The 22,177-nt window shown below is 47.5% G+C and overlaps 1 protein-coding gene across 1 annotated transcript in view; it reads right to left on the bottom strand.

Moving 5' to 3' along the window:
* The window catches only part of IRAG1 (inositol 1,4,5-triphosphate receptor associated 1), a 115,266-nt gene extending 93,407 nt beyond the window's left edge, over positions 1-21,859 (bottom strand). The window contains exon 1 of the mRNA XM_052652881.1: positions 21,793-21,859. Within this exon, the coding sequence (XP_052508841.1) occupies positions 21,793-21,859 (67 nt within the window). The remainder of the gene's footprint in view (positions 1-21,792) is intronic.
* Between the last annotated feature and the right edge of the window lie 318 nt (positions 21,860-22,177).

Genomic DNA, 22,177 nt, shown 5'->3' with positions numbered 1-22,177 from the left:
CAGATCGTGCGTCGATTCTTCCATCTAGCAGGTATTTACTGCGCACCTACAACGCCAAGCTCTGTATATATCTAGTAAACCAGGCAGAGCAAGTCACTGAGTTCCGTGCTTAGAGACAGAGCCTCCGTCAGGCACTCGCAGGCATGGATGGTGAAAGCTGGAATGCGGTCCACCGGTCCACAGACATTTACAAATACTCACTCCAGACCACACGCAACACGTGCCGCATTCCCCAAAGTCCAATAATCCTGCCCTGTACATCGTTTCTCACCTGAAGCATTTAAGGTTCTGCTAACAAGGACATTCAAATATTCAAATATGTTGAACTTTTACAAGCACAGGCACAAATGGGAATGGCGTCTTTTATTCTCTTCCTAAAGTTTCTATAAAAGAGTCTCAAGGACAGGATTCATCGCAGTCAGGAGCTTCCTTGTACTCTTCCCCTTCATCTGTAAGGACTGGCTTTGGAAACAGAGAGGAATATGAACTGTAACAAGTACACCAGGACTGCTCCTCTGGGCTTGCAGCTGGAAAGTTCCCAGAACACGTTGTTATAATTGTCCTTTCATCCATTCAGATTTATCCTGATAAAGACATTCATGTTGCCCATTCTCCTGTCTCCTGTCCCCTCTACTGCTGACAAGCGCGTGAGAGGAGATCTCAGCTCGTCAGGAAATGTGACTGTTCCCTCCACAGACTCTGCTCCCTGCCTGATTTAGAAAGGAAGGCAGGGAAGTTTCTGGATGTTTCTGGCTCTGATCCCTTTTCTCCTAAGTTAGCCAGAGTCCAAGCCGCATAACATCCCTGAAATAGTCTTGAGTCATCCTAAATTGGTAGTTCATCCCCCCTCCCTTTTTTTTTTTAAGATTTTTTTTGGTGTGGACCATTTTTCAAGTCTTTATTGAATTTTTCACAATATTGCTTCTGCTTTAAGTTTTGGGGATTTTTGGCCCTGAAGCATGTGAGATCTTAGTTCCCCAACTAGGGATCGAATCCATACCTCCTGCATTGGAAGGCCAAGTCTTAACCACTGGTCCACCAGGGAAGTCCCATCCATCCTTTTGTATTAGTGTGTGAAGAATTCTCTTTGGAAGATTTGGTATTCAGTGCTTTGGGCACTGTGTATAGGCAGAGAAGTAGGAAATTCATAAAACCCAGGGCATGCAGGAAGGGGACACTGGCTTGCAGACTCTGGGCAGGCTGAACCAGAGCTGTGCTGGGAAACAGCGCTTGGTTCCCTGAAGGCCTCCTCAGCTGGCCACCATTTGGAACGGTAGTGAATTAATGTGATCCAGGCTCCAAAAATAGTATTCAGAGCATCTAAAATTGCCTTCCACCCTGGGCTGGGCCAGTCCCCTGGGGATGTCAGTATTTCTAGAATGTCTCCATTCACCCAGAGTGCCTTGTGTCAGACCCGAGTAGGGATCTGGGCAACCGTTAAGGTCTGCTGGTTGGGTTCACTCTTGCCCAGGCCTTCTCAATGCTACATCACTTGTCCTGCTTCCCAAACAGGAAATGCTCTAGATTTATGCTGCTTGCTGCCACCAGGTCAAAGGCCTTTAACCAGGCACATGGCTCGGAAGGGCAGAAAGTGGCCTGGCTGACTCTCTGTCATTGTTTAGTCACTAAGTTGTGACCAACTCTTTGCGACCCCATGACCTGCAGCAAGCCAGGCTCTGCTGTCCTTCACTATCTCCCAGAGTTTGCTCAAACTCATGTCCATCGAGCCAGTGATGCCATCCAACCATCTCATCCTCTGCCATCCCCTTCTCCTCCTGCCCTCAATTTTCCCCAGCAACAAGGTCTTTTCCAGTGAGTCAGCTCTTCGCATCAGGTGGCCAGAGTATTGGAACTTCAGCTTTAGCATCAGTCCTTCCAATGAATATTAAGGGTTGCTTTCCTTTGGGATTGACTGGTTTGATCTCCCTGCTGTCCAAGAGACTCTCAAGAGTCTTCTCCAATGCCACAATTCAAAAAGCATCAATTCTTTGGCATTCAGCCGTCTTTATGGTCCAACTCTCACATCTGGACTTGACTAATGAAAAAACCATAGCTTTGAGTATGTCATTAGCTGTGAATTAATTCCAAACTAATTCCTAAAAATGAAGACCAGGAAAGCAGAATCACCTGGTAGCGGGCAGAGCTTCTGGCTTGATGCTGATGCCAAAGAAAGACATTTCCATGACAGCCTATCTCTCAGAATGATTCTGGGTCCCCAGGGAACTTTATCATCAGAAAGACTTGTCATACCAAGCATGTCTCAGTGCCTCTGTACATCCTCTGCTCCAAGTATGAATGTCCTTTACCCCCTCTTCCCTGCCTGACAAATGCCCCATTGCCCTCTTCTGCAATGTCTTGCTAAGGACTGGGAAGCCACGGTGTGCGTGAAGTTTGTCTGCATTGAATGCTTCTGAATCACTGCCAGGTTGTAGTCCATGTCTAGAGATGCACACCCCAGACTCGCCCACCTCTCGATCAACAGGGATTCCCAGTTGCCTTGCCCCCAGGACAGGAGGGACACAGGGAATGAGCATCTCCAACAACTGGACTGACCTCCAGTCTTCCAAAAATGAAGTGGTCAGGCTCTCCAACACTGCATGAGCTGCCTGACCGAACGCAGCCTGAGTGTCTCTCAGCTTAAAGATCGTGTGCTTTACTTCTCATTTTCTTGGCTGTCAGCCTCCTTAGTGGCCCCACATTGCCTCCTTAAGAGATGCCCATGTGGCACAGAACAGAGAAAGTGCTTGGGGAGTGGGGAGGGAGGACAAGCTAGCCTATGCCTCTGTTTCCTCTTCTGCAAAAGGAAGATCACTGATTCCACCTTAGGATGGTTACTTGGATGAAATGAGATATGTAAACAACTTGGCTCAGAGTTGCTGCTTTGAGGGACAGCTGCAAATTATGCCCTTTGTTGCCGCAAGTCCCCCTTCTTCTGGTAGCAACAACAGCATCATCATCCCTTTGCTTGGGGAGGGATGAGGCCAGGCTCATCAGAGCACCCCACGCCCCTGGCCCTGGCAATTCACTGAGGGAGGAACATCAAATGGGTCAGAATGAGCCAATACTGGAGGAAGAAACAGTGTCCTATCCACGGACTAGGACACCAAATACACACTCCCACCTGGGCTTTCCTGTGTCTGCACACTAATTGTCCTACTGTGAATGAATGTATTGTAATTATTTTTATGAATAGCTTTGAGAAAAAATATCATTGCACATTTTAAAATGAAAGTGTTTAACTGTTACTACCATGGACATTCTTAAAATCCTTTCTGTACTAAGGAAAAATAAAATGAATTTCCCTTGCAGAAAATAAAGAAAAGGAATGGGCCAATAAATTCAACTTGGTGACTTTCATTGGAAGGATTGGGGGAATCCTTGCTGCTGGGGGTTCTGAAAGTGAAGTGAAGTGAAAGTTGCTCAGTCGTGTCCAACACTTTGCGACCCCATGGACTATACAGTCCATGGAATTCTCTAGGCCAGAATGTTGGAGTGGGTAGCCTTTCCCTTCTCCAGGGGATCTTTCTGACCCAGGAATCCAACAGGGGTCTCCTGCATTGCAGGCGGATTCTTTACCAACTGAGGTATGAGGGAAGGTTCTGAGAGGAGGATATAAGCTGGGAACTGCAAGCACCACGGTGCCACCGAGAGGCAGAGGCTGCCTGAGGAGAGGGGTCCCATACTGAAGGCAGTTGGGAGATGGAGGGAACGAGCCCCATGGGTCCAGTCATTTCTGGAACTGCCCTAGACATCTCAGTTATGTGACCAGGAAAATTCTGGTTCTTGTCTAATCTAATTCAAATGCCTTTCTGTTCCATGCAAACAAGAATCTTGGCTAATGCAGAGCTCACCAGATTTGGTTTGACCATGCCCCCTGCCATTGCTCAGGGTGTGGGGAGGGGCTCCTTGAGGCCAGCAGAGCTAATACCACAGCCCACCTTCTCGTCCTCAGCCTCCTTCTCTTCAGTCCATCAGCCACCACCCTGACCATTCTGGAACACGGGCTTAGTCCTGTTACTCCTCGCTTAGAAGGCTCCTTCCCGGCCCGCCCCCACCACTGTGTAGAGAACAAGTCGCCACTTCCCCAGCTCTACCTGCAAAGCCCTCTACAGTCTGACCCAATTCCCTCTCAGGACCCTCTCTCCCGCCACCCCACCTGCTGCTTTACAGATATTGTGCCTGATCCATAGCTGCCAGCTCCCCACTCTGAAATGCTCCCCCGCACCCTCCCACACGCCCCATGCCCTTCCCTGGAAAGCCTTCCCCTTCTCACCAATCTGCCAACACTCCACCTCCTCAGCTATCTTCTTTTCTGAGAAGCCTGCCCAGATGACCCAGGCAGAGTGAATGTCTCACTGCCCTGCCCTTCCTCCCTGCTTATACATAGTACTTGTCAGTCTGTCCTTAAGTGAGAATAACGTGTATACACTTTGAGAGCAAGAAGCATGTCATGTTGATAAGGGTCCCCCCGGGGCCCCCACACAAGGATTGCCTGCCATATGCTCTTGGTAAACTTGTTGACAACAAGATCTCAGCTTCTAGCTGACAAGCTCTGAGGCCCCCGCCCCTCCTCTCAACCACACTCTAGGAGAAGGGAATGTAGCCTTGGGGTCACATTTCCTCTTTACCAGGAAACTTTTTTTAATTGTGGTAAAATACACATAAAATAAATTGTAAATTTAAACCATTTAAAAGTATGCAGTTTGGTGGCATTAAGTGCTATCACAATGCTGGGCACCTGTCACCATGATCCGGTTCCAGAACTTTTCAGCACCCAAATGGAAACCTCATACCTGCTAGGCAGTCCCCTCCCATTCCTCCGCTCCCCCCGCCAGGCCTGTCAACCACTAGTCTGCTTTCTGTCTGTATGGATTTGCCTGTGCTGGGCATCTCCTGTAAACGGACTCATACAGTATGTGGTCTCTGTGTCTGGCTTCTTTCACTTGGCATCGTGTTTTCAAGATTCATCCCTGCCGTAGCATATGTTAGTACTTCATTCCTTCTAATGACCAAATGACTTCACCGCACGGTTATATCACGTTTTGTTTATCTGTTCATCAGTTGATGGCTGTTAGGTTGTTTCCACATTTTGGCTATTGTGAACAGTGCTACTATAAACATTGCTGTACAAGTTTTTGTTTGAACACCTGTTCTCAAGTTTGGGGTATATACCTCAGAGTGAAATTGCTGGGTCACATGGTAATTCTACATCTACTGGGAAGCCTCTCACACTTGTCATCTTTAATTTCACCAATATCCTGAGTCTGCTTAACTGACTTTACTTCAGGAGAGTCCGTCAGCTTTTTAAAAGTAAGCTATTTCATCTTTATGACTGTCTCCTGACAGCAATCCTTACGGGGTGTTCCCAGTTTTTAGTATTAACCTTCTGCTGTTTTGAATTTTCTATTGTCTAAGCTGTTCAGGTCCGCTTGTCTCATTTGTGCATCACAGAAATGCTGCAGGGTAGATATTATGATGTCTGTTTTTCAGACGAAGAGGCTGAATTTCAGTGGAGGGATGTGACTTGACAAGGTTCACAACCATAGGGGACCAACTGAGATTGATGCCCAGCGCCAAGCCCTTTCCATACAACCACAGTGTCCCTCTCTGTCCAAGGTCTTTTTTGAAATAATGTGTTCTGAATATCTGAAATGTATTCTCAGATCCATTACTGTTAAAGATGCCCCTTGCTAGGTGACTGGTCAGTGCTGGCACAGACTTCACACACTCTGCCAGTTGGCACCTCATTTATAATCAGAACTTTTTCCCTGGGGCAGATTCTGCCTGTAGCAAGAAGATCAACTTTTTCCTTTTCTGGATCTTCTGGGACCTGCTGCAATCCTGGGTTAATACTCCCTTTTGGTGTTGAGCTGAAGCTAAATGTGAGGGTGTCCCTCAGCTCAATCTGACATTTCCTCCCCATTCTTTTATCCAACTCAAGTTCAACCCAAGAGCATCCTCTTCCCCTTCTTAGGAGGAAACTCTCTCTTGGACTGAGGAGTCCCGTGATCTCTTTGGAGCAGAGAAGAGGCACAGCCTTGCTTGGAAGCCTCCAACCCTAGTATCCTATTTCCCCGTGGAAACGCACGGAAGACTGTAAAGCAAAATAGACGACGGACGGCAATGACAACACTCACATTCATCAGAGCATACCGTGCCCCCGATGCTTCAGGTCTATTGGCTCACGCTGTCCCCCAGCTGCGCCTGAAGGAGGATGTCATTCAGCGGGTGAGGAAGCTGAGATTCAGTGCCCTGTGGTGATTTCTCCAGAGCAGCAGGGCTGAGGGTGGCCGGGCAGGTGGACACCAGCAGAGCCCACGCTGTCCCTCATCCTGGTCGCCACCTGCCTCCCAGGGAGAGGCTTTGGGAGTGGGACTGGCCCTGCTCTGGCAGTCCTGAAAGCGGCCGTGGGATCTGCCTCACTGCAACTCAGCCACAGGCGTCCCGAGCCAGCTTCGCCCAAGTTATGTCCTCTGGAACCCTGGTGCTCCGGGGTGATAACAGGAGCTCCGAAAATAAAGGCTCCACATTTTGATACACTTGGGGCTATCACTATGAGGCAGGTGTCTGTCCTGTAGGCCTTCTCAGCCCTTAAGAGGCAAAATAGCCCTGGGACTTGCCTGGTAGTCCAGTGGTTAAGACTGCACTGCCAATGCAGAGGGTGTGGGTTCAATCCCTGTTCCCGGATCGAAGATCCCACATAACTTGCAGTGTGGCCCAAAGATTTAGATAAATAGACAAATAAACAGACCCAGACATGGAGAACAGTGGACACAGCAGGGGTAGGAGAGAATGGGGTGAGCTGAGAGAGTAGCGCAGGTACATATGCATTACCACGTATAAAACAGATGGGGATAGCTGGTGGGGGTTTGCTGCATGATGCCGGGGGCTCAGCCAGGTGTTCTGTGACTACCTAGAAGGGTGCCAGGAGTGGGAATGGGTGGTGGGTGGGAGGGAGGTTCAAGAAGGAGGAGACCTGTATGCCTATGACGGATTTATGTTGACCTATGGCAGAAACAAGCACAACATTGTAAAGCAATAATCCTCCAATTAAAAATGTTTAAAAATAAAATAATAAGTAAAATACAAGGAGGAAAACTTTAAAAACACTATTAAGAAAGGATATTTAGATAGCCTTAAATTTATTTGATTATGGGATGTCAAACAGAATATCTCCTTTTTCAAGAAGTGGCTCAATGTGTCTTCCTCAAAGCCCTGATCAGAGATGCCCCTGAGCCCTCTAATTAGTGGGTATCCAGAACTGAGGGAGCATGATGGCTGTGCCCTGGGCTCTGAAGCCAGGCTGTCTTGGATCACATCCCAGCCCTGCTGCGTAGTAGCTGCATGAACCTCAAGCAAGTTACCTCATCTATCTGTACTTCAATTTCTGCATTTGTAAAACATGGATGATGATAACAATGTAAATTATACTCTACATGTTAGCTTCTTAGAACAATGTTCAGCACATAGCACTCACTAGATGCCAAGTGGCATTTTCAATCTTTCTTGAGCCCTGCAAGGCAGAGTCTACACCTGGCCTCCCTGCCCCCAGGCCAACAGTAGCATTTTTTTGTTGTTGTTTTATAAAGCCTCTCAGTGAAGATGATGCAAAGCCAATTAAAAGACAGCTCCCTGGGAATAATCCTTCCTATCCTTGATGGCTGTGAAAGCGCCTTTTATTTCTACGTGATATTTTTCTCACTCACAGACAGGCACATAAGAATGAGAAGACCAAGATTCTGCACGCTACTTATTTATTTTTCCAGCGGGATCTTGAGTTTCCTTCCCAACAACATGGAACATAACAAGCCTCTAAACCAATGGTAAGGCACAGAGTGGGTGGGGTTACAGCAGGCAGAGGCTGGATGGCCAAGCCACAGAGGACAGCACCGGTGACAGGTGGTGTGTGTCTTCCCCTTTGGGGGAAGTGGGAGACGGGGAATATGACAAGTGGACTTGGATACTAAAATAGGAGAATTCACAGTAACTGCTGCAACAGACCTAAAATCTTAGTGGCGTTGCATGTACACCTTGGGGACAAAGTGTAACACAAGTTGCGATGCCCACCTCCACTAGCAAGAAGTTCTAGAAGAGACCAGTCTATATGGAATATATGGCCAGCATTAAGTGGGTATGTGAATACCAAGAATTCCTGGATGACTTTGGCTGCCAAAACCTTTCTCTGTTGCTCGGCTGATGCTCTCCTCCCTCTGATCGGAGAAGCAAGACCTTGAGGGAGAGCATGTGTTAATGCTCTCAGCTTTTAAAAGTCTTCTCTGCAAGTCTGAGTCTCTAGAGGTCTACATCCCAGTTTATCGAATTCTTGCCTCTGGGAGGCCTCAGGCTGTGCAGTAGCTGTCGCTTGTCCCACTGACTTCACCTGGAGCAGAGATGGCCCATACTCTCTGCATACGTCCGTGCCCCTCCGCATTTCCCAGCTTCCCTTGCAGTTTACTGGGGCCGTATAACTATCTCTGCCCAAGAGACCAGGTGTCACCTCTGAGTTGAGGCGCCAGGGGCAGGGCCTCCTACCTCTGCCCCTGTCAAGATGGCTCCGGAGGCCAGGAGCTTCATAGAAGAGCTGGCAGAACCAACTCAGAAGCAGACACACCCCGTCCTCCTGGGTCTGCCTTCTCCACTGAGAGTGTGTGAGCGGGGAGGGGAAAAGAGGGGCCCTCACCTACTCAATGGACATGAGTTTGAGCAAGCCCTGGGAGATGGTGAAGGACAGAGAAGCCTGGCGTGCTTCAGTCCATGGGGTCACAGAGTGTTGGACATGACAGAGTGACTGAACAGCGACAGCTGGCTAAGAGAGGATCACAGTGTTTGCCCACAGGGCCGTCCAGGAATTCCTGGCATTTACACAGCCATTTAGCGCTAGATGCACCTTCCAAGTGGGCTTTCTGTGACTGAACTTCTCGCTGTAATTTGGGGGAACAGTGTGACCTGTGATTCTGATATACCAGCGGTACCATGGGACAGTGTGGCAGACAGCATGCCACAGACTACAATATACACACAAATGACCCAGGGGTCTCGTTAAGCTGCAGATTCTGATTCAGTAATTCTGTGGCAGCACTCAAAAGCCTGCATTTCTAACAAGCTCCCAGGTCACTAGACTATGTTCTGAACAGGAAGGTGAGGGGGTAGGGCTGACTCATCCATTACATATGGTAGGAACAGAACCTAGGGCCCTTGAAAATGTTTTAATCACTTTAAAAAATCAGAAAAAAAAAAAAGCTTTTAGGTCAAAGAAAATGTTTTAATACATAACATTTAACATATTTATCTTTACACCAACAGAGATATAGATTTTGTAAGCAAGAAGGGGCTCACGGGGACTTCCTCGGCCATCCAGTGGTTAAGACTCCGTGCTTCCACTGCAGTGCGGCATGAGTTTGATTCCTGGTCAAGGAAATACGATGCCTCAAGGTACAGCAAAAAAGTAAAAGTAAATAAGTAGTTGTTTTTTTTTTTTTTTTTAAAAAGAAAGGCCTCATTAAGGCAAAAATGCCTAGACCCCACCAAAATCCTACACAGGCCAGGGGGGCAGTGGGAGGGGCTACGCCATCTATAGTGTATATGAGTGTGCATATTCGACTCTTAGTAACCCCATGGACTGTAGCCTGCCAGGCTCCTCTGTCCATGGGATTTCCCAGGCAACAGTATTGGAGTGGGTTGCCATTTCCTCCTCCAGGGAATCTTCCTGACCGAGGGAAGGACAGAGAAGCCTGGCATGCTTCAGTCCATTGCAGGTGGATTCTTTACTTGATGAGCCATCAGTGAAACCCCTCTATAGTACATAAAATTGTGAAATCTTGAGCAGTCATGAAAGGTGACACAGATAAAATGGCTCTGTGGTCCTCTCAGTGGGGAGGATCATAGGAGATACAGTATAAGAACATGTTACTAGGCAACACAGAATGGCTTTGGCAGCCAAGCTCATCCAGAAATTCTTGGCATCCATACTCACTTAATGTTGATTCCTTTTAGGATGGTCTCTTCTAGAACTTCTTGCCACAAGATGGAGGTGGGCATCCCAATTTGCATTAGACTTAGTCACCAAGATGCAGTTAGTTGTTTGAACCATTTTTCTGAGTGTCCTCAGGTTCTCAAGATCTCCACTTAGGGAGCTCTGAGGGGTACCCAATGCCTCCTGGCGGCCCTCAAATTCTAGTGTCCCAAAGTCTTCCAAGAGACTTCCAGTCTTTTTTTCCCTGCTCCCCATGGCATAGGACACACCCATGTGCTCCCAGAGCTGGGGGGCTTGGAGCAGCTGGCCCTGTAGTGAAAGGGAAGAAGGACCCGGCTCCAGAGGCATTTTTTGTTAGTGATGAACACAAGACCATCATCTCTAATCTAAGCAGCAAACATTCAAAGCACGAGTCAAACGCCTTGTGACAAGAAAGAGAATGAATAAGCATTCCCTTCAGCAGTAAATGTTTCCTTAACAACACAGCCATCCATTTGGACCTGATGCCAGGTCTGACTGTCCCCAAAAGCACTGCATTTACTTTGAGAGATTGGACAATAGTAGCTGACTCTAACGCACCTGCGATCCTCCTTTGTCACAGATGCGTCTGACACAATTATTGCTCTTGCTTGGCCTCAGTCATGCAACTACTGGGGTGAACCATTGGGCCTTGGTTGGTGTATGTTCATGGATGAGGAAACTAAGGTCCCAGAAGGGAGATGTCATCTGTTCAAGGGCACAAAATGAGTTAGAAGCAGAGCCATGCCTAGCACCTGGGACCACTGTTTATATATGCAGTCTCCATTTCAGCACCAGGGATGGATATTGGAATACTGCCTTCAGACTTTTACTGTTTTCAAACCTGGGAAGATTCATTCTTTCATTCACTCACTGTCTACTGAAAACCACCCTAAACCTGCCATGGTTCTAGCTTCCCTTAATACATCTCAATAAAATCATAATGATCTAACCTTTTGAAGAGTCTTACTGGCCCAGCCTCTATGTCCTCCAGCCTGATAGTTCCAAGTGTGGGTTTCTATCTGTTGATGGGCTGTATGTGTTTTGCAGCAAGGGCAATCTAGCCTTGACCTTACCACTTTCCACTGTGTAAACCCGAGTGAACTAGCAAAACTCAAAGCCTCAATTTCTCATCAGTAAAATAGAGATATTATTATTACCTATCTCACAAGGTGCAAAAATGTTATAATATGTGTAAAGCATTTAACACACTATGTAGCTGGTGCTCAGTCAATGACAGTTGTGATAGTAATGATCATAAGTACATCATTATTCCCTTGCTCTTGTCAAGTGAAACAAGCTCCTGGGGATTTCAGCAAGTGGAACCTCCCACCCAGAATGCTGAAAAGTCAGGCTTTCTTTGTTCACGTGCGTGCACAACTTCTGTGGTTTACAAACTCTAGGACTCATGACAGAGGGACAACTTGCAAGTGTTTCTGGGTCTAATGTACCAGATCCTTGAAGTCATCACCACGTCCATCTTTGTCTGCTGAACCCAGCTGACCAGAGAAACAGTCTGCCCCAACCAGCGGAAGGCCCTGTGAACCCCAGCATTGTTGGAAATTTTGGCTGTATGTGGAGAAAACTGCAAAGGAAACAAGGCTGCCCTCTGATGTACAACCATGTGAAAAACCACATGCAATGGATATGATTAGTCATCTGTGGAAGTAACCCAAGAAATTGTCTGTAAATGTGGCTGAAGAGACGGGAGGCTTGACCAGGATCTCCAGAGGGCAGGACAGAAAGACAATTATAAGCATGTGACGACACCTTTTGGAGAGAACTTTGCTCTCAGCGATTTCCCCTTCTCTACGAGGATCCCTTACATCCTGAGGAATGGCTCCTTATGGCCACATCTATATCCCACGGTCCTGTCACCTGACCGTGGCTGACTGATATTGACCCAACCAAACTGGGCCTACCTATCAGGGTCTCTCCCCTGAGACCACGGACAGAGATGAGGAGCCATGGAACCTGGTTAAGATAGGAGTTGAGCCCTAGTGTGGTGGTCTTCCAGGTGGGGGTTGCATACCCAAGGAATATCCAAGATGATCTGTGGAACACGGGAAGACAATCGGGAACTATCACTTATTTCATTTCTTTAGTATTAAATAAGCAGACAGGCAACGATGCCTTCATTCAGTCACACGTCGAAAGGTCACTGTCACATCCAGTGTGTGAGATGTCCTGAGGGAACACGGGGAATTCTACAATGCTAAGGGACTGACGTCACACCCTCACGTATTCATTTGCTTTCAGCGACATATGACACGGTTTATATGTGATCAAGTGGATTCGTGACACATATCTAGTTTTAAGCAAACCAATCATCATAAACTGGACAAGTGGCTTAAATGTCTCCTGCAAATATGTGGAGTAAGAATACTATAACTACTAATAATACCGCAAGCAACTCTTCAAAAGTTTCTACAACCTAGTGGATCAAACTAAAGAAGCTCACTTACAATTCTGTAAGTAAGGACAGTTTTCTTCTACATCAGCTGTCTGAGCTGGCTGTCCTCCGCCTGCTCTCTCTCCTTGCCCTGCCCCAGGATTCATCCTCTCTGCTCTGGGCTCCCGGATGACACCTAGAAGACTAGATGCAGGCTTCCATGCTTGCTGAGTTTGGCCAACGGACCAGTAGGAGGTAGGGGGAGAGGTTGGGCATTTCCTTCCCTGCACCCTTCTCGCTTACATCTCTAGCCGTGGCTGTGACCCTCCTTAATAACAGCTCAACCTGGATGGTCCCACCTCCACGGCTCCAGGTGTCACTGGCTTCCAATCACACTATTTTCTCCTCTCGCCCCTCCTGGCTAGAACTGGTAATGGCTCCCTGCTGTTGCTAGTTTGAGGGAGTACCTGGGCACCATCCCTTGTGGTTTCTAAACCTCTATAAATGGTTCTTTCTTTTGTTAAATCTCTTGAGCCAACTCAGTTAAACTTGGTTCCTCACCGGGAGGCTGGTACGTGTCTCATGGAGTCATGACAGTTATTAAAGCCAGAGGTTATCCAAAGTGCTGAGATCTTAAAACATAATGAGGCATAAGTAATCACATTTCTCTTAGTAAAGAATACGCTTTTAAGGAAAACAAAACAAAACAAAACAAGTCGCTGGCACTGGTGAAAACACAAAGCAAGACTTTTAAATAGTGTTTTGTCTTTCTTATCTCTTAAAAATTTCTATTTTTACTAATTTTATAAAATAACTTGCATATCGCCAGTGGTAAAGAATCCAACTGCCAGTGGAGAACAGTACAGGAGACACAAGAGACGCAGGTTTGATCCCTGGGTTGGAAAGATCCCCTGAAGTAGGAAATGGTAACCCACTCCAGTATTCTTGCCTAGAAAATTACATGAACAGAAGAGTCTGGAGCGCGACAGTCCATGGGGTCGCAAAAGACTCGGACAAGACTGCACACAAGGACAACATGAATGCAGTGGCTCATGAACACAACTGAAAATGGAGACATACACATAAATTAGAGATGCATTCTAAAATATTTTAACTGATGAGATGAACCATCAAAACCCTCTGCTGTAGAGAAGACCTCTGCTCTAAAGAAAACACTGGCAAGTTCCTGCTGCCGGGTCCCTTCCACTGCCCGGGGGCTGCGTTCCTGGGGAAAGTCTCCTCCTTCCTTTGATTCTCTGAACTCTGTTCCAACAAATCCCATCTTTCTACAGAAGACAAAGGGAATTCCAAAGAGAAATGCTTATCTAAAGTTCTCAGGGGACAGACCCATCCTGTGCTCTGGGGGAGTGTCTTTGTTATAAGCAGAGATGGCTATCAGGCCATCTAATGGCTCACATGAAATACTCCTTAGAACTTTCCACCTTCTGAGCTAAATCTCCATCTCCCAGGCATTTTGGTCACTGGAAGGGTAATCCTTTCCCATACATTAGCACACAGGCATTCAGAATCACATACTTCACTCTCTTATGAGTTTGATTATCATGAGTCAGTCTCCATATACATAATTAACTCCAGGCCACAGACCAGGACCCTGGAATACCCCCAAGATCATGCTCCTTAGGGAGTCCTCTTGGCATCGAGTCTACATTCCTCCTGACAATATTCAGCTTCATCATCATCACCTTCCATCGGGGACCAGTTGGATCTCAACTGGGAAACAGGAAAGATGTTTAAGGTAAGAAGTCCAGAAGGGCATCACAGTCTTTCTACCAGGGATCCAAACCCCAAACAAGTGGAAAATATCATGATAAGACAGCCCTTAGTGAAACCTGACCACCTGGAGCCACAAAACTCTAGGTGTTCCCTGTGCTTGATGTTAATCTAAGCTTAAATAACAGTTATTATTTGAGTACTTATACACATATAAGTACTATGGATACAGCAGTCCATTTCATTTTCATAAAACCTCTTTGAGCAAGTTAAATTGTTATCATCTTCAGCCTCATCTTACAGGTAAGAAAAGTAGTTAGATTCTTTCCCCCAAAGTCACACGGTAAGTTGCAGAGTAGGGATTTGAATTCAGGTCATTTGATTTGAACACCTGAGGTCCCAACCATACTCCATGCTGCCTCTGTAGGAGATTGCGTGGCCTTGGCCATGTCTAGGAACTTTTCGGGCATAAACCTTGGTGGGTCAGAGAGAGTGACTCAGGCCTCATGACACAGGACATGACATTTCCTGCTAATAGAAAGCTCATGGTTCTAGACTTGTATTTTCCTACTAAACAGAAGATAAGGTCTTGCTCATGGACAAGGTTATGAGACCTGATAGAGACTGCCATATACTGGGAGTTCCCTGGCGGTCCAGTGGTTAAGAATTCACCTTCCAATGCAAAGGATGAGAGTTCAATCCCTGGTAGGGAAACTAAGATGTGAGAACTAACTACTGAGCATGAAGGCCACAACGAAAAATCCCACATATCACAACTAAGACCTGACTCAGAAGGGTGGGATGGGAGGGGGTCGCTGAGAGCAGACACCAAGCTGAGGGATTTAACCCCACGAAGCGGACACCATCATTATCCCTGTTTTACAGGAGAGGGAACTGAGACTCGGAGAGGTTAGCTGTGGCTCAAGGTGTGGAGCTGGTCAGTGGTGGAGTCACGTGGTCACTCCAGGGCCTGTGCTCTCCACCAGGCAAGGTGCTAATTCCAGCTCCAACCACCAGCTTCCACTGTGACTGTGAGAGAAGAGCAGGTCAAAGCTGAGCCCTCCTCCCGACTCAGAGCCGGCGCTCTTTTGACCACATCTGTATGAGCAAAATCAAGGGTGTCTTCCGGCTTTCTTTCTCTTCTGATGAACCAGGAACCTTGGGCTCTCTGGAAACATGCTCCAGTTAGCTTGTGGGTAGCCTCCAGTAGCCTCTGTGTGTCTCTTCCTGGAATGACCACCATGCCCTCTGCACCATGTCCCAGCGCTGCACCCCTGCTGCAATCACTGGATGGCCCCGTCCCTTCCAACCTCTTCTGGGCCCGTTGGCTCCTAATTTTCACTTAGTTCCCTCTGCCCCATCTTATACTCACTGATACGCCTGCTCACAGAACCTGTGTTCCCTAAACCCGAGTCATCTACACCTCACCCTCACATGTTCTCTCCTATATATTTAGTGATTTAATTTTTTTCATTTGATTAGCAAGGCGCCAGGATTGCTCTCTTGGCTGGGCCATTTACCAGCTCTGTGTTGTTGGCCAAGTTCTTTACCCTCTCTGGCCCTCACTTTCCTCATCTGTACAATAGAGCGAACAGTTGTAACTACTTCAGGGGGCTGCTACGAGGATGAAATGAGGTCCTGCAGGGAAAACAATAGATATCGCTAAGCACACAAGAAGTGCCCGGTGTACTAGCCTCCCCTGTCGTCACACTTATTTTAAAAGGGAACTGTATATCCCTACCATCCATGGAAAAGTCAGTACCATTTGTAACACAAATAGAGAGGACTTAGTTGTAAAAATAAACTTAATGAAAACAGTTATTAAATTCTAACTATTCCTGACGAAGTCTCCAAGCCCAAGACTTGCTCTCATTTTTGTCAAGAAGAGAGACAGGAAAGCATTGGAAAGACATTGAAGGCACACTAGGCACAAACCCGGGGGAACAACTTGCCCCGATTTGCCTGGGACGTCTGGTTTTAGTACTGCCAGTCCTGCACACCCGCGCTCCTGGGCTGCCGCAGATAGACAGGAAAGAACACAAAAGGCAATTCTGACGTGAATCCGTGTGTTTAGAGCTGAGTCAATATCCCACTCACTAGCATCTTGCAGAAAAAAACCCGCACCCTAGAGCCACACCACACAAGCCCACCTGGGAGCACGGAGTTCCCAAACGCCACATGTGGATGGAAAAGCCGTCATGTGTGTGCTACTGAGGTGGGCCCCAAAGAAAAACCACACTTGTAAATGCCCAGTGGGAGGAACGATGATTTAACTGTCGCAGGGCAGAATTCCTCAGTCGCATACAACCATGTTTTGCATACAACCATGTTTTGCATACAATCACGTTTTGAAGTATCTTTCATGACATGAGAAAATAATCAAGATAGAATGTTTGGTTAAAAAAAGACTACTACTCAGACATTAAAAAAAGAAAGAATGAAATCTTGCCATTTGCAATAATGTGGACAGACTTGGAGGGTATTATGCTTAGTGAAATGTCAGACAAAGAAAGACAAATACCTTATGATATCACTTATGTGGAATCTAAAAAACAAACTAGTGAATATAACAAAAAAAGAAAGAGATTCACAAATAACTCCAGTGGTTACCAGTGGGGAAAGGGAAGCAGGAGGGGTAGGATAAGAGTAAGGGATTAAAATTTGCAAAGTGTTATGTATAAAATAAATGATCTATGAGGATATAATGTACAACATAGGGAACACAGCCAACATTTTGAAACTATATAAGGAGTATAACCTTTAAAAATTGTGAATCAGGAAGAACTGATGCTGGAGCTGAAACTCCAATACTTTGGCCACCTGATGCTAAGAACTAACTCATTTGAAAAGACTCTGATGTTGGGAAAGATTGAAGGTGGGAGGAGAAGGGGACAACAGAGAATGAAATGGTTGGATGGCATCACTGACTCAATGGTTATGAGTTTGAGTAAGCTCCGGGAGTTGGTGATGGACAGGGAGGCCCGGCGTGCTGCAATCTATGGGGTCGCAGAGTCAGACATGACTGAGTGACTGAACTGAACTGAATGTTGTAAGCTGTAACATATAATATTGCACATCATTGATACTTCAGTTTTTTAAAAATTGGGGGGAAGAAAAGCCAAAGATGTCCTTCAGTAGGAGAATGGATAAATTGTGGTGCATCTAGGTAACGGAATGTTATTCAGTGCTAAAAAGAAATGAGCTATCAAGCCATGAAAAGACATAGAAGAATCTTAAATGCTTGTTACTGTGTGAAAGAAGCCAGTCTGGAAAGCCTACATAGTGTGTGATTGCAACTGTATGGCATTCTGGAAAAGGTGAAACTACGGAGACAGTAATAAAGATCTGTGATTGCTAGAGGTTGGGGTTATTGGAGAAGGATGAATAGATGGAGCACAGAGGATTTTTAGGCAAGTGAAAATACTCTGTATAATACTATCGTGGTGCAAACATGTCATTATACAATTTTTCCAAACCCACAGAATGTACAACACCAAGAGTGACCCCTAAGGTAAACCATGGACTTTGGGTGACTATGACTGTCAATGCAGGTTCATCAGTTGTAACAAATGTATTACCCTGGTGGAGCTGTTACCTGGCAGAGGCTATGGTGTGTGGGGGTGGGGAGGAACTGGGAAATTTCTGTGCAGACCTTCCTCTCAACTTTGCTGTGACCCTAAAACTGCTCTGAAAAAACAGTCTTAAAAAAATTTTTTTTTTTGGCTGTGCCGTGTGGGTTGCAGGATCTTAGTTCCCTGACAAGAGACTGAACCTGGGCCACTGCAGTGAAAGCGCTGAGTCCGAAACACTGGACCACCAGGGAGTTCCTTTAAAACAATTATGTTTTTAAGCAGACTATAAAACCCGTATGGTAAGACCCTAGTTTTATAAAATATACAGAAATGTAAAGGAAGAGACACACCATATTAACAATAGTTTTGGGGACTTCCCTGACGGTCCAGTGCTTAAAACTCCACTCTTCCAATGCAGGGGGCACAAGTTCGATCCCTGGTCAGAGAACTAAGATCCCCCATGCTGTGCAGCCTGGGCAAAAACAAAAACCCAGTATTTATCTCTGAATGATGCAGTTCCACAGAGATCTTTCTCTTATTTATATTTGTTTCTGAATTTCTTATTTATACTTTCCAAGAAAGTTTAGCAAAGAATACACATTACTTTTATTACTAGGGAAAAAATCTGAATAAGAATTATATTATCTGAATAAGATGAAATGGGGTGGGAGGTGGGAGGGGGGTTCATGTTTGGGAGCTCATGTACACCCATGGTGGATTCATGTCAATGTATGGCAAAACCAATACAGTACTGTAAAGTAAAATAAAGTAAAAATTAAAAAAAAATTATAAATTTAAAAAGTACTGGGGTGGGAAGAAAGTAATCAGAGCAGATTACGCCCCAGCCTTCACGAACCCTTTTTTCACATCTGTGGCTTATTAGCTGAGAGGCAGAAGAGGTTTTCTGTCCGGCTGGCTGACTGTTACCTGTTTGCCTTCTTCCATGGGGAAGGCCCTCACAGAGAAGTCAGGGCATGCCCAAGGTCACGGACTCATGTTGCCTCTGCACCTCATCCAGTGAGGCTGCCCTGGGCTGTCACCTGGACTCAGGGTCTGGCCTCCAAGGTCCACGGGGCAAAAGGAGTCCCCTTGGCCTTCCCATCGCCTGGACTGTGGCACTGTAACTGCCCGAGACCCTGGTCACTAACTAGAGGCAGGATGGCATCTAGCCCCGCAGGTGCCCGCTTTGGACCACACTGGCCTGCACTGGAGCCCTTGCTCACCGCCCACCAACTGTGATCCCTTGGGCATGCTGCTTCACCTCTCTCAACCACAACATTCTCATCTCGACCACAGGATTAAATGAAATAACAGTTCTAGCACAGACCCTGGCACAAAGTCAATTCATATCCATTTTCTCTCCTCCTTCCTTTTACATTTGCTACAAGAGAACTCAGTTCTCTATCTCTGTCCCCCTGTCTCCAAAAGCTCAAAGAGCAGAATCTGGAGGCTCCTAGATCTCTCCTCCCCACCCTTCTGGGCCTCTGCTCCTCCTCACTCATCAAACAGTCCCTCTGCCAAGCCACAGAGAGGGCAGCTGAGAGGTACTCTAGAAGCTACATGCGGCTACCCAGGAGAGGTGGCAGGGTAAGGAGGTGGTGGATAACTTGAGACACCCCCCCACATACACACCTTGCATTCTCTCAAGATACACCAGAAGAATCTGATCATCCGGCACACATATGTAATAAACCCAGGGCCCTGTTTAACCAGAAACCACATCATAAACATTATGTCCATTTCTTCATAAGAAAAAAAATTGCTCCTGAGAACTTTGTATTGATATACTCTTGGCATTATTCTGAGTGTAGGACACACTCTACAGAATGAGATGGGGTCTCTGCCCTAAGAGAGCTCAGTATCCACTCCTGCTGAAGCTGTGGGCACATCCCTCCACCTTTGTTACTAATAGGACAGAGGCAAGGATTGTTTGGGAAGCTGAGAATCCATATGTGAGGTTCAGTCCACCAGGCAAGGAATCTGGCTTCCTCACACAGAGACTCACAGAACCAACCCCTCATCCTGAAATTATGAGCCCACTGGTCCACCTGAGAGTTAGTTTCAAGTAGAAGAGATCCCATGGCCTTAACTATCTTCACCCAGGATACGAAGTCTCCTGCTTGTCACTTGGTGGCTGAATGGCCTTGGACAGGTCATGTAACATCCCCCGGTTCTAGTGTCCGCCTATGAAACTGCGGTGAAGACACACCCCCTTTAGCGCTGCTGGCCAGAGCACACGAAATCACATATCAAAGTCTGCCCCTCAGTGTTGGAAGAGAGTCGGTGCTTCCCCACGACCCGCTCAGAAGCGGCGCCAGCCAGAGATGAACAGGGCATGGTGGTTAGAGCAGAGCCTATGGAGATGGGCTGCCTGGGGTCACAGGCCAGCACCACCTGTCACCAGCTGTGTTTCCTCTCTGGGCTAAAATGTCCCATCTACATGCTGAGGACAATAATAACCTGTGCTTTGTAGGGTTGTGGAGGTCTGAATTACTACACAGCAAGTGCTTAGAGCAGTGTTCCATGCATAGTAAGAGTGGCATGTTTGCTTTTTTTTTTCCTTCTAGAAAACATGTTTATGGGGATCACTGATCATGGTGTAGCCATTTGTACAGGATTATACCTCCCAATCTTACATGGTATGCAAGAACATCCTGCTTACTACCAAGCACAGAGGAAGATGCATCAGCCGTGAATACAAACAGCCACTTTCAGCACACACCTATAGACTTGCGCACCCACACACAAACACCACTGAATCATGGACAAAACGAACGTGACAATGACGATTGTAATTTCCATTAGGGACAAAAAGCCCAAGACGCTCCCCTAGGCAAAAGCGTACCCTCATACTCCTGGTTGTGTTGAGCATTGTGGCTGGACTCGCGGCTCTGACTCCTAGCTCTCCCAGCTCTGCTCCTCCTCAGTGGTCTGACCCTAGACAAGTCACTTAATCTGAGTTTCCTCCCCATAAAAGCCTTGGGGTGAAGCTGAGGGGAGTTCACGCCACCTGTCACCCGCACGTCACTGCCACCTGGTGGGGACAACAGAAGCCCCACAGGCTCCGCCTCCCTAGTGCTCCCCACCTAACAGCCTGGGAAGCAACTGCCTTTTCCTGCACGAGATCCATAGGCTGCTTGAGTCCCCCCACACCGAGACCCTCAATGAACAGCCTGAAAAGTGGGTGTTAAGAGGGCAGCTGCTGCTGAACTCTGGGAGATGGGAGCACCGGCCAGGGGGCCCTGACAATCCCACACTGTGTTTACTCAATCTGCAGAGCATCTCCAGGCTTTTATAGCCGTTTACTGGACAGGAGGGAACAGTCAGCTGGGCCCCTCTCTGGCCTCTGGCTTCCACCGGCCTTTCCTTTGGAAAAAGGCAGCCTGAGTGCCTTCCACTCTAGGAATAGCTCTGATTCCGAGCTTCTAGAGGTGTGCAGGCTCAGCGGACAGGCCAGGCACACACAACCCCTCGAGGGTGCAGGGAAAGGTCACAGGGGGGCAAAGCTGGAGGCAGGAGAGATGGGGACAGGGGTAAAAACAGGGGCTGCCACCAGGACACAGGATAGAAAGTGCAGGGACAGACACAGGGGCAGGTCAAGGAGGGAGACAGACAGGGCTGGGCCAGCACAAGGGCCAGAGCGGACAGGAGGCGAGAGTGTTGGGGGTTGGGGGTGGCGGTGGCAGAGAGAGACACAAGTGCTCACAGAGCAGGGCTGGGGCAGCAGGCAGTGCACGAAGAACCCTGCCCAGTGGGCTTACGTAATCTGGGGACCCTCTATTACTCCAAAGTGGTCCACAGGAAATCTGGGGATGGGGATCCCCAGTCAGAACCCACGTTTTCACCCTAACCTGTGCAGCTTTCCAACAGCAAGCAAAAGAGACACAATTTAGTTAAGTTAGGACGGGCTAAGATTCACTTCTTATTTTAAAATGACAGCAACAATAAAAATACTCGGCTGAAATGCCATTCGACCAAGCCAGCTCCCCTAGAAAGTTAAAGTCAGGCGCCCCCATCCCAGCACACCCTGTACCTTTAAGGAGGAGAAGAGTTCCCTTGCTCCCGGCTGAAGAGGCAGGTTATTCTTGGAGACAGAGACGACTTACCTAAAACTGAGTTATTCCACTTTCCTCCTCTGGCCAGCCTCTCTTCACTCTGGGGAGCTTTTACCATTTAAGGTCAATGTTACATCTGGCTCCGGAGCTTGGAGCTGAGAAGCCTCTGGCTGCTGAGCTCCACTGCCCGCCTCCTCGGAGAGGGGCTGGGACTTAGCCCAGAGCTCCTCGGGGACCCCTCTGGCCCGACTCAGGGGGCAAACGGCAGGGAAGCTGGCCAGGCCATCCGAGGCTCAGCGCAGGCTGGGCCTGAGAGGCAGCGGCTGGCCCTGGGCCCCTCCCACAGGCACCCACACAGTGGAGGGCAGTGCCCACAGGCAGCTCATGCTGCTGGGCATGTCCTGGCCAGGCAGGGACCAAGAGAACTCGGCCGATC

Source organism: Budorcas taxicolor, chromosome 15 (genome assembly GCF_023091745.1).
Source record: "Budorcas taxicolor isolate Tak-1 chromosome 15, Takin1.1, whole genome shotgun sequence".
In the NCBI taxonomy this organism is placed as follows: Eukaryota; Metazoa; Chordata; class Mammalia; order Artiodactyla; family Bovidae; genus Budorcas; species Budorcas taxicolor.
Note: the sequence above shows the minus strand (reverse complement) of the source record. Positions and strands in the feature narration are given on the sequence as shown.